This window comes from Suricata suricatta, chromosome 2, assembly GCF_006229205.1.
Source record: "Suricata suricatta isolate VVHF042 chromosome 2, meerkat_22Aug2017_6uvM2_HiC, whole genome shotgun sequence".
NCBI classification, from domain to species: Eukaryota; Metazoa; Chordata; class Mammalia; order Carnivora; family Herpestidae; genus Suricata; species Suricata suricatta.
In genome coordinates, this window is record NC_043701.1 from 46,365,660 (window position 1) to 46,378,630 (window position 12,971).

Sequence of the window (12,971 nt, forward strand, 5' to 3'; positions counted from 1 at the left end):
ATTCTTATTTAGCAAAGCTGATACCTAGTCAGGAATCTGCATTCCTATTTGCTGAAGATTGGGGAGCCTGGAGAATCAGCAGGTACACTGTAACCCATTGGTTCTCTTCTTCACAGTCCTAACTCCCAAGGCAGAGAAACGTGCCTCTCAGACTGGAACTAAGATAAGGCTCACTCAAACAGAGCAAGAGAGTTTCGGGGGCTGTTTGATAGAATGCTAAAGAGCCACCGCAGGGGGCGCCTGGGGGGCCCAGTGGGTTAAGTGTGGGACTCGGTTTTGGCTCAGGTCATGATCTCACGGTTCATGGGATAGAGCCCCTAGTAGGGCTCTGCACTGGCAGCACCAGGTCGGCTTGGGATTCTCTCTCTCTGCTCCTCTGTCATGTGTGCGCATGCATGCTCCCTTTATCTGCCTCTCTCTCAATAAATAAATAAACTTAAAAAAAAAAAAAAGAACCACTGGGGACTCTTGGTTTCCTACTTCATCCATGTCAGGGGCCACACGCCTGTCTGGGGCTGGCTGGGCCGGGGTGAGGAAACAGCTGTCTCCTCTTGCAGGCGGTCCTGAGTAAGCTCTGGGAGGCCGCTGCAGCAGAACTTGGCAGGTCCCGTCTCTCCCCACAGCAGGGAGCTTGGCCAGAGCTCTCCTCCCCTTAACCTTTCCCACCCCAGAACAGCCTGGGTCAACTCGCACCAGATCCAGGGGCTACTGAAGACACGGCCTGGAATGCTTCTCGCCTCTACAGCTGAAGTTCAAGGGGAACGACAGATTGCTTGGGAAGAAAGCTCTGTACGTCCCTGACAAGCCCAAGAAGATCCAGGCCCAGGCAGGTACCCCCAAGAACACACCCCATCCGTATGTGTCATGGAACCAGCCCAAACTTGCTTAGGCTTCTGACCTCTGCAACCAGCCAGGGTGCGCCTGAGATTTAAAGGGCAAGCTTTCCAGAAGCAAAATGACAAAGCTCTTGTTTCTCTCATGAACAGCAATCCCTTCTGGATTTCCACGTGTGATTATCCAAATTATATGTTTAAGCATAATCAATACTTGAATCTCCCAGAACATGATCAAGCCCAGATCTCTCCATAAACAAAGGCATTACGTAGTTAAGAGGCATTTAAATGGAGATAACAATGTCCTTGCTTTTACTAAAAATTATTGTTTTTTATAAGGTATAGTCTATGTTGTAATAAAGTAGAATTTATATTTTAAAAAATGCTTTCCTTCAAACTCCTGTTACTTTTCTCCTTGTTCTTTCTAAATCCAAGTATATGTACCTTTTCCTCCCAAAATGCTACCTATGCAGAGCCCCGTCTCTAATACTCAGAAGCCCAGGGTTAGAGTGTGAGGGGAGATCGTGGCCCCCTGCTCCTCCTCTAATCCTGGCTCCTGCATCACCCACAATCCCCCAGTGGCCTCCCAGGCATGCCACGGGAAATCCCAGCTCACACCTCCAGATTCTTTTTTGCACAGCTGCCTTTTGGCCTTCACTTGGCCATGGCAAATACACACTTGTGGCATCATCAGCCCCCAGGAGGACAGATGGATAGAAGGTCTTCATAGCCTTAGGCAGTTGAGTAAGGAATTTGGGGGTCCCAGGAACCCCGGGCAGGAGTGAGGATATGGGCTGTGGGTGGGCACATACCTTTGGAAGCCTGGCATCCTACTCCTCAGGAGAGGGACACAACCAGAGGAGGATTGGAATAAAGCCCTCCAAAGTGCAGGGTCCAGGGAGCAGGGGGCCCAGGGGGCCCTACCCTACAGCACTACCAAGACCATCTATACATGGTATCTATACAATGCCTACGTACATCTCACATAAGTGAACACCTGGGTCTGGATGTTCTATCAACACACGTTCCACACAAACCACTGTCACAGATTTCAAGGTTCCAGAAGGCAAGAAGGTAATAGATAACATTGTCTTTGCAGAGCACCTGCTTTATTTAGCAGAAATGCCTCTTGATGTTGCAGTACAAATACGATGATGTCAGTGTCTTATGCAGAAGTCCTTAAAAAGGAATAAGGGAGTATTTATTTGGAAGTCATTGGATGAGTTAGGTTGTGTGATACTGTTAAAGAAAAAAAAACAGATGTCAAGAAAAATCTCATCAACAATGACAGAAGATCTGGAGGTTCCTAAGGGACACTCCCGCATGGTCTGCCGGCTCCCAGCACTTCCCTCCTCTGGAAACCTTCCTCAAGCTCTCAGTCCAGGCCAGGTGCCCTCTCAAGAGCTCCTCCAGCTCCACCCATCAGCGCTTATCACTTGGTGCTGCACTTGCTCCTTGCCCAGCAGCCTCCCCACTGAATGGTCACACCTGGGGTCTGGCACTGAATCCTATCAACCACTGCATGCCTGCTGCTCACCCTGGAATTTGGCACTTGGTAGATTCTCACTAAGTACTTCCTGCCTGATCACCAGCGTTCAAAGCAAATGCAGTTTAGGATATTGCCATGATAGCTCTTCACTACCAGGGGCTCGAAGTACTGCCGAAATCAAGCGAAACACTGTTTTAACTCCTGGAAGAGAGAGACTTAAAAATAAATCTAACACCTGAACATGTAGCATTCCAGGAATGGAGACCAAGGGGGAACGCATAGGAACATCACATAAATGTACTCTGAAGGGTTTAAGTGTCATTCATTTGTAAAGTTGACCTTAGTTATATGCCTCTAGAAAGGGAAACATTTGTTAAAAAGACAGTAACCATGCTTTTGCAGAAAGCATTAATCTACGCACGCACACATATGTGTTATCACGTCATCTGTAGACCTCAAAGTCTTATTTCTCTTACTGAAACTGAGGGCACAAACAACACCTACTGAAAGCTGTGTATACTTACTTGAAGTATGGCACACTGTACCTATTTTAAGCAAAGTTAACTATATGCGGCAGGTGGATTACTTCAAGAAAATGGAATGTTATGGAAAAGCAATTGTCTTTTGACCTAAACCACGCACGATGTTATTTCTACCTGCAATCCAGCACTGCTGGCAGAAATGTTAAACGCCAGGCCGTAATACCAAAGACATTGAAAAACACCGAACATCTGCAGGGATCTGATGACTCTGTAAATCTTCCTTAGAGGCAACTGTAAAGAAAGACACTCCAAGTGGAGTGAGTGATTAGTCCAACTACAGAGGTCCTCTGATGGAATGCTGCCTGCCCTCTCTCCTCACTCTGCAAGTTTTCTGCAGACACAGGAGGAGAGGAAGCTTATGCAACGGGATGGGGTCTGATCTCTGCATCCCCGGCTTCCGTGTTATACCTTTCTCAACTTCCAACCTCTTCTCTGATCTGATGGCTGTGTGTGCAGTCTTCACACCATGGACTCAAAAGCAGATGCTGACACAGCTCCATCCCAGGTAGATCCAGTGGTTCTGTTTGAAAGCCAGTAGCTTCTTACCCATTCTTTCCTCTGAAACATCGGGATAACCTCTGCTGCCAGCAAGAACTTCTGAAAGTCCTCCTAACAGCTTCTGTGGAGAGCTTAACACTACACAGTGCCAGCCTGGTTTCACCCACTAGGGCAGCCATACACCTTCCTAAAGAGGACTAGAGCAAGAACTGAAAAGGTTTCAGAAGTTTCTCACAACGAGAACTCAAAACCAAATTATGGTTAATCTTGTTAAGACAGATTCTTGGTTTCCCATATTCATCCTTTATTTGAAAACTCAAAGCACGGCATAAACCTGGTCTGTTCACTGTGCCCCGAACAGGCATTTTATACTGACCACCCGCCTGCTCTCCTCCGCCCATCTCCCTGGACCAGGTCCCTGCTTTCCTGGAAGTCGTCACTGACCATGCAGCCAGTGGTCTCATCTTTCCTTGAATTCAGAACTTGTCTCTATCAATTGCCTACATGAGGCAAAATGAGGCACTCAGTCACTGCCAAACACTGGAATTACTAAAAATCACCTCGCACCTCAACAGCTTTTTCTTACTACTATCTTATATCATTAACCTTTTCATGCCGTGCCTAGTAGATAGGCAGCCTCTTGAGGTGAGGATATGTCTCCTTTAATTTTCCATATAGTAGGGCCTTAAAATTACATTTTCTGAACATTTGGGGTCAGGGAGGGGGAGAGAAGGGGCCTTTATTTTTAGCAAGACAGTTTGCAGGAACAAATACTAAAGCAGCTATTCCTCGCAGGGGGCCCTCCCTCTCAGCAGGGGCTGCCCTCAGAGGAGCCAGTGACAAATGCTCCATTCTATATTGATAAGTGCTAAGATTCCCTTTGCCACTAAGCCAGGCCTGAGAACCTCTGGAGTTTAAAGATTTTTTTAATTCAACATTAAAAATTTTTTTGTAATGTTTGTTTATTTTTGAAAGACAGAGCATGAGCAGGGGAAGGGCAGAGAGAGGAGGAGACAGAATCTGAAGCAGGCTCCAGGGTCTGAGCCATCAGCACAGAGCCAGTCGCGGGGCTGAAACTGAGGAACCTCCAGACCATGACCTGAGCGTAAGTAAGTATGCCGCTTAACCCACTGAGCCACCCAGGCACCCCTGAGGTCTAAAGATTCTGAAGATCACTGCAAGCCCTGGCATCAAGGGATTGCCCCCCACCGCCTCCCACCGCCACGCCGCAGGCAGCAGTTATCAGAGGGTCTGTGAAGGTTATTTTATATATATGCACATGTGCAGAGCCTACCCCAAGGCCTGTAAGACTGGAGGAGGATTAATGGGACGAAATCACCAAAATCTGACAGAAACACATCCATGGCGGTAGAACCAGTTCTGAGAGTCTCCAGGCTCTTACCTACAGCAGGGCCAAGCGAATACTCAGTTCAGATCCCTAAAGGAGGCGATGCCTCTCCTGGGCTACCTGGACAGCCACGTCAAACATCCAAACACGCCAACAGTCAGAAGGGACTGGCCTGGCCTCTTCTAGTTCACCGACAGCTTTTTGTAGTCAACGGGGTGCTGCCCTAAACTTCTTACAGAATGTTTTCGAACTCCGTGCTGCCTGAACTTCTCCGCAGGGTGGCACCTGGAAGAGCAAGTGACTTAGAAACGAGTAAGAGCATCCGCGCTCCTAGTGCTCCGAAATGCCTGGTGTACTCATCTAAAATAAAAAGGTCTCTGTCTGCAAATTCCGTTTGCTGGCCCGGTAATCCACCCCCGCCCCCAGCTCTGCGTAGAGGGCCGACCCGTACAGCTGTTTTTAATCCCTACTTTTCTCACTCGGCGTCCCCGGCTTGGGCTGACCAAACCCGGAGCCACTTAGCGGTTCCTCCTCCCCCTGTCGGTGTCTGTCCTCCCTCCGCCGTCTCCTTTCTCCGCCTGCATCCCCGGGGGGCAGAGTGTGGGAAGAACGAATTTCCGCCCGGTTTGCCCGCCACTCGCCGACTTGGGTCCCTTCCGGACGCAGTTTGCACACCCCCGGCTCCTCCCCCGGCTGTTCCACCGAGGCAGCGCTCCTGGTCCGGGACCCAGAGCCCGGAGGCGCGGGCGGCGGGGGCCGAGCAGCCGGGGCGCAGCGGCCAAGCCGCGCCCCGAGGAGCTCTTGGAAGGGCTCCCGCCTGCAGCTGGGGAATCCGCTCGGCGGGGAGAATCCGTGCCAGGGAATCCAGCTCTCCGGACTCCGCTGCAAACAAAAAGCTCAGGTCTGACTCCCTTCCCCCGACGCACACCGGGAGAAACAGTTTTGTGCAGAAATGCAACAAGTAGCACCCGGAGTTCCCGGAGCGCTCTGCGCCGCCTGACTTGGCTGGGCGAACCCGCCTTCAGAGACCCCGGCCAGCCGCCGGACAAAGGGCGGAGGAGGGGCCGGACCGCGCTGCGAAGTCCGAAAGAGGCCATTTAGCGACTCTGGCCAGGCCAAGGGGAATGCAGAGGAGACACAGAGCAGGCGGGCCAAGAGGACGATCCGGCCGCAGCACGCAGGACGGGCGGCGATGGAGGCTGCCCGCGCCGTGCGCTTCCTACTCGTGGTGTGCGGCTGCCTCGCGCTCCCGCCGCGGGCCCAGCCCGTGTGCCCAGAGCGGTGCGACTGCCAGCACCCCCAGCACCTCCTGTGCACCAATAGGGGTCTCCGCGCCGTGCCCAAGACCAGCTCGCTGCCGAGCCCCCAGGACGTGCTCACCTACAGCCTCGGCGGCAACTTCATAACCAACATCACGGCCTTCGACTTCCACCGCCTGGGGCAGCTCAGACGGCTCGACCTGCAGTTCAACCAGATCCGCTCTCTTCACCCAAAGACCTTTGAGAAGCTCTCGCGGCTGGAGGAGCTCTACCTGGGGAACAACCTCCTGCAGGCGCTCGTCCCGGGCACGCTGGCCCCGCTGCGCAAGCTGCGCATCCTCTACGCCAACGGGAACGAGATTGGCCGCCTAAGCCGCGGCTCCTTCGAGGGCCTGGAGAGTCTGGTCAAGCTGAGGCTGGACGGGAACGCCCTGGGGGCGCTACCGGACGCGGTCTTCGCCCCCTTGGGCAACTTGCTTTACCTACATCTGGAGTCCAACCGGATCCGCTTTCTGGGCAAGAACGCCTTTGCCCAGTTGGGCAAACTGCGCTTCCTCAACCTCTCTGCGAACGAGCTGCAGCCCTCCCTACGCCACGCAGCCACCTTCGCACCGCTGCGCTCCCTCTCCACCCTCATCCTCTCGGCCAACAGCCTCCAGCACCTCGGGCCGCGCGTCTTCCAGCACCTGCCTCGTCTCGGCCTACTCTCGCTCAGGGGGAACCAGCTCACACACCTCGCGCCGGAGGCCTTTTGGGGGTTGGAGGCCCTACGCGAGCTGCGCCTGGAGGGGAATCGGCTGAGCCAACTGCCCGTGGCGCTGCTGGAGCCTCTGCACAGCCTGGAGGCGCTGGACCTTAGCGGGAACGCGCTCTCAGCTCTGCACCCCACTATCTTTGGCCACCTGGGCCGTCTGCGCGAGCTCAGCCTGCGCGACAACGCGCTCAGCGCCCTCTCCGGAGACATCTTCGCTGCCAGCCCGGCCCTCTACCGGCTGGATCTAGACGGCAATGGCTGGACCTGCGACTGCCGTCTGCGGGGCCTGAAGCGCTGGATGGGCGACTGGCACTCACAAGGCCGTCTTCTCACAGTCTTTGTGCAGTGTCGCCACCCCCCGGCCTTGCGGGGCAAGTACCTGGATTACCTGGATGACCAGCAGCTGCAGAACGGCTCTTGTGCGGAGCCCTCGTCCTCAGTTTCCCCGACCGCCGAAGACCTGCGGAGACCCTTATCTACAGCCACCAGGGAGGAGGTGGCGCCCCCTGCAGGTGGCCTCGCGGAGGAGCTGCCGCCGCAGCCGCAGCCACAGCAGCGCGGGCGATTTCTGCCCGGGGTGGTCTGGGACGGGGCAGCCAGGGAGCTTTCAGGCAACCGCAGCGCCCTGCGGCTGAGCCGACGGGGCCCGGGCCTCCAGGAGCCGGACCCCTCCGCCGCTGCTGCCGCGGGCCCGGCGCCACACCCTCTGGACCTGCTTCAGAAGCCCGAACGGGGACCTCCGACTCCTGCAGATGCTGCCCGTGCGGAGCCCACCCCGACGACCGCGCCCGTCTCTGCGCCGTCGTCCGCTGGCGACCCCTGGCAGCGCGCGGCAAAGCAGCGCCTGGCAGCGCAGCAGCAGGAGAGCGCCGCCCACTCCGACGGCGGGGTTGGCCTGCCGCCGCTGGTGTCTGACCCGTGCGACTTCAACAAGTTCATCCTGTGCAACCTGACGGTGGAGGCGGTGGGCGCCGATAGCGCCTCGGTGCGCTGGGCCGTGCGCCAGCACCGCAGCCCCCCGCCACTGGGCGGCGCGCGCTTTCGCCTGCTCTTCGACCGCTTCGGCCAGCAGCCTAAGTTCCACCGCTTCGTCTACCTGCCCGAGCGCAGCGACTCGGCCACCTTGCGGGAGCTGCGCGGGGACACCCCCTACCTGGTGTGCGTCGAGGGCGTCCTCGGGGGCCGGGTCTGCCCGGTGGCCCCCCGTGACCATTGCGCTGGGCTGGTCACCTTGCCAGAGCCTGGGAGCCGGAGCAGCGTAGATTACCAGCTGCTGACCTTGGTCTTGCTGGCCGTCAACGCACTGCTGGTGCTCCTGGCCTTGGCTGCCTGGGCGTCACGCTGGCTGCGGAGGAAGCTGCGGGCCAGGCGGAAGGGTGGGGCCCCTGTGCATGTTAGACACATGTATTCCACCCGACGTCCCCTGCGCTCCATGGGCACCGGCGTGTCTGCCGACTTCTCTGGATTCCAGTCCCACCGTCCGCGCACCACCGTGTGTGCTCTCAGCGAGGCGGACCTCATCGAGTTCCCCTGCGACCGCTTCATGGACAGCGGGGGCGGCGGCACCGGTGGCAGCTTGAGGCGGGAAGATCATCTCTTGCAGCGATTTGCTGACTAGATCCAGAGCCTCCAGGGGTGTGGAAACCTTCTCTTTGGCCTTGAGGAGCCACTTTCAGTGGAACCCCTCAACCCGCCTCAGGGGGAGATCTCATTTTATCAGAGCCTCTCCTTTCTCCCCTTTGTGCATTTGCCAGACAAGCCAAAGGGAACGCGATTCGGCAACCCCTCCTCATCCCCAATTCCCAGTACCCACTCATGAAGTGAATGGGTGGTCCTTGGTGGTCAAGGCCAAGAGTAGGGGACAAATGGATGGTGGAGCTCAGAGGTGGGAAGCCTTCTTCTACGTGGAGACCTTGGCACAGCTGTGGAAATGGCGTTTGTAGCACTGCAGTGCAAGAGCCTGTCCCCCTTTGGGGTGGAAAAGGGTGCTTTTGCCCCCCAGTACGGCCAGAAAGAGATTTGGGTGCATGCTTTTAGTTTGTTCAATGTGAAACAGAAGAGTTTTGTTCTATTTAAGGAAAAAAGGAAGTTATTTAGTATTACACAGGAGGCTTGGCAACTTGACTGCACTGGTCTGATGGTCTCTGCCAAGAAGGTAGATGTTGTAAACAGGTGGTAAAGTTTAACACACTCACCAAGGAACTCTTTTATGTTGGTTAATAGAACATTCAGGATAATTTAATGTTTAAATAATTAGAGACACTATTTTTTTTCAGCAATGTGAAGATCTCTGCCATTTAACAAACTTACAATAAACTCAAGGACTATTTTAGTTGAGCTGAGTGGTTCAACTCATTTTCTTTTTAACATTAACACCGCAAGAACATTTGCTGACCTTGGGATTAACTAAGATGACCTACTTTCTCAGGAGAAGGCTGTGCACAAGACTTCTCTGTCAGGGTTGCTCCTAGGCTTTTTCCTTTTATTTTTCTAAACCTATATATGGAAAAGGAAATTTCAGTGCCAGACTTGATAAAAAGAATGTAACTAATGCGTGCATAACCCGTGACCCGGCAGGGAGCAGCAACCTTCTAGTTCACTTAACCGCATCTCTGACAGTGTGTCCAGATTGGAATAAATATGATTCGGTACTTCTGATGTTTTTATCAGTGACATGCAGTTGACTGTGCCCTGCTTCTGCTGGGTTGCATAGTTAAGCGATAAAGGTAATTTCCTAATAGCAGGGAAGCAAAAGGTGTTAGTCAATTGATAGTGCAACACTCAATCACACTAATGTGCTCTGTATAAAATAGAGGGGAAGAAACTATTGGGAGAAAATGTGAAAAAGCGTACATCAACGGTTGTCTGTTTCTACTAAAACCAGAAGGTTGTTAGGAGTACTTAAACCTCACTGTGAAGTAATTATATATTTTGCAAGTTAATCCCTCCACTACCCAGTGTGTTACCACTTTATTAAATCCTATCTTTTAGTTACTAATTGCAGTATTTCTTTTAAAATGTTTTTTTGTTTGTTTGTTTTAAACTTAGGATTAGGCTCCTTTATTAGCTCCATTGTTTTCAACTATTTGGGACACTTCGGTTCCCTGATATTTATGAAGTACATGTTTATCGCTAAGTGTAGTGCTTTGGTTTACATTAACAGTTTTGTGTGTGGTCTAAAAAAGCGGTCCCAGAGAAGATCTGGGTTATACTCTCCGTGGCAGTGGGGTGCCTTGGGTGGAGGCGACTGCAATGGTGCTCAGGCTAACAGCGAATCTTCTGTTTAGGGCCTTACGCCCCTGATGGTCTTGATGACTCAGGGAATCTATCCTAGTCCGGGGGTCCTTCCCCAGCGCTCTCCTTTTATGTTTGGTCCGTTGAGCCAAGCCTGCCCTTGGCCCAGCAGCTGAGCAGGGACCCAGGCATCTAAATGAACTGATTTGTGTTTATGTTCAGATGAGTAAATGTCCAGACCACTTAAAGTACAGCTGCTTCTCTGACAGTTTTATCTGTGGGACCAGAACTTAACCCACCACCGGAAATAGGCTGTCATTCTTAGTCTGCTGCCGAGCCTCGTGTCAGATCCGGAGCCTATTAGGACACGGGAGAGGAGTCATTGTTCACTCTATTTTGCAACCTTTGGGCTATCTTGCACCCCCTGGTGCCTCTAGTTTTGTTTATTTGTACAGAGATGGCATCTTTTAGCTGTTCCTTTTGCACAGCAGTGAAATATTGAGCCCCACTGAAAGTCTGGAAAAGACCTCCGGATTGTCCCACCACCTACCCTTTCAACTTGCAGAAGACCACTGAAAACACGTCACGGAAAAACAGTAAAATCTATGTAAAAACCGTTCAACTGGAAAGTCTTTCAGTGGGAAATGAATAAATGTTATACGTTATTATGTTCAATTATGTCAATAAACCCACTTACTAACGGAGATGTTTTATTGTTGGAGTTTCCAAATATTTTATACACTTTCATAATGATCTGCTGTGGTTTTCTACCAGCAGTTGTCATCAATGACAATGAAATGTGAGCTTAAATTCCATCTATCCTCATTCAGTGGTTATTAATTGCCATTTCTATGGTAGAGTACGAACTTTAATTTTCAGAAATAGATATGTGACCTTGTGCCCAGAGAAACAATACGGGGACGCTAAAAGCGATGGTGAGCTGTGACATAAAAACGCTGTTAATATCCCAGTGATAGCAAGATGATTGGGTCTCAGCAGGCATCAACCGTTTAAAGGAATGAATCTGAATTAAAAGTGAAGCCCTTTGACTCCCTTGGTCAATAAGGAGGAGCTATCTTGAACTGGAGGGCATTTTTGCCATTACAAAGTTTATGAAAAGATAAGATTCCTAAGAAAAAAGACTAAACTTTGTGTCAGGTAGGAGTGGCGCATTGAAGCAGTCTGGAATGTGGTTGGACCCTCTGCTCCACCTGTAGTAAGATTATTACTTTCAGAAGACAGATCGTTGGGCTGTCCACTGCCTGGTAATAATGGCATGTGATCAGAGCCCCTTTGCCAATCTGCAAAGGCCTGGTTTTCACCAGAAGTACAATATGGGCAGATAGCCCTATATTAAGAAACCATTAAAATAGACCCTGGTATTACTTGATATTGGTACTTGGCCACTCCCCAATCTTCTTCTGAAACTTAGAAATAAGTGACAATGAAGCAGTCTAATGCCAGAAATTTGTCAAAAATCGAGGCTGTGACCCAGGATTAAAACAGATTTCAATTCGCTGTGATACCTTCGCCATCTCAGAGAATTACAGGATCTTTAAAGTTCAGTATGATTCTAGGAAGCATGGAAAGCTTGTCCGTCATCTAGGACTGCATCTGTTCTAGTACTGTAATCTCTTTGTGTCTCCGTCTCTGCATCCGGTAAAATGCAGATCCAGAGTCCTGCCTGGACAGTGCCATTTTGAGGAATAAATCAGTAAAAAAGCATTTGACAGTCCCGGTCCATTGGCAGATGTTCAAATATATTAGATGTATTATTAGTAGCATTGTTTTGTGCACAGGGCAACAAAGTGTTGGAAGATACATTTTAGAAATGTCTCTGCTGAACAAGGCATTTCTGCTTAAGCCCTAACTTATCAGAAAATTCAGGTAATGAAATTCAGTGAGCCCTCCCTTTGTTCTGGTTCACAGAGGCTCCTCTGAAATTGAATATGGAATTGAATTTGGAAGCTCTTGAAATCCTTGTAATTATTTTATTATTTTTCTTTCTCATTATTAAAAAAGTGAATATACTAGTATTTGAGCAAACTTTGTACATTTATTAAACTCTTGGCATAAGTCCATTCATCTTTTAGCCTGGAAATAAGGATGTGTAAATGGTGTTGCTTCCCATTAACTGATAGCATGCCCAAGTGTCCTTTTACTTAGTTTACATAAAAGAATACCTTGCATGAACAAATGCTTTTTTATCCCCCCTAGGGATTTCAGGTCACTTCATCCTTATGGGGCAAATACTATTCATTTTACGTGGGAGACTGAGATGTTTGGAGATTATACTTACATTAGTTATTGAAACTGTTTGGGAGAAATACAGCTTCCTGTCACCTGGTTGCTTTGTCTTGGGGCAGAATAGCTAAATAGCTCATTACATCTATTCGAGAGATTTTTAAGCTACAGGTGGTGTGATTCCTTACTGGCACAGAAACATGGCTTTATAATTTGGCTGCAGAATGGCATCAGGCACTAGATGGAAATACACTGTCACGCACCAGCGTTTCCAACAACAGCATCTCATGACTCCAAATCCATAACATTTTTTTCAAACTGACCAAAGTTTCATAATGCCAGCTCCTTCCCCCTACTCGGTCCTCAAAACCAACTACCTATGTTAGGAGGACGTGTTTCCTTCTAACAGTCAATTCTTATTCACACAGCTGTGCTGTCTAAGGTCACAGCAAACCCGGAAGGAACAAATACTGAACCCTTGCTCTGAGGGGAAATTCAGGTTTAGGTTCCTGTAAGCATTTGGTCACATTTTCATCATCTTATCAATACAGAACCTTACTTTATGCTCATCTCTGTGTAAAGACACCTTATCTGGGGCGCCTGGGTGGCTCTGTCGGTTAGGCATCCAACTCTTGGTTTCGCCTTAGGTCATGATCCCCCCGTTTGTGGGCTCCAGCCCCGCATTAGGCTCTGTGCTGACAGCATGGAAGAACCTGGGTGGGATTCTGTCTCCCTCTTTTCTCTGCCCCTACCCTGCTCCTGCTCTCACG

The 12,971-nt window shown here is 50.8% G+C and overlaps 1 protein-coding gene, 1 long non-coding RNA gene and 1 pseudogene across 2 annotated transcripts; 2 read left to right on the forward strand and 1 right to left on the reverse strand.

Annotated features, from left to right (window-relative positions):
• Nucleotides 1-12,971, forward strand: part of LOC115274920 — a 63,223-nt pseudogene that overhangs the window by 36,952 nt on the left and 13,300 nt on the right.
• Nucleotides 1,921-3,040, reverse strand: LOC115280743. Its single transcript, XR_003903909.1, has 3 exons — nt 2,979-3,040; nt 2,371-2,523; nt 1,921-2,072 (listed from the first exon to the last, which is right to left on the reverse strand). It is a non-coding gene; the product is annotated as an uncharacterized LOC115280743 (long non-coding RNA).
• TRIL (TLR4 interactor with leucine rich repeats) lies at nt 5,266-11,990 on the forward strand. The gene has a single exon (XM_029925808.1). It carries the CDS (start codon nt 5,903-5,905, stop codon nt 8,339-8,341), a length of 2,439 nt encoding a protein of 812 aa, XP_029781668.1. The 5' UTR covers nt 5,266-5,902; the 3' UTR covers nt 8,342-11,990.

Excerpts from the sequence above, each read along its gene's own strand:
- TRIL (XM_029925808.1), top strand. The coding sequence starts at position 5,903 with ATGGAGGCTGCCCGCGCCGTGCGCTTCCTACTCGTGGTGTGCGGCTGC.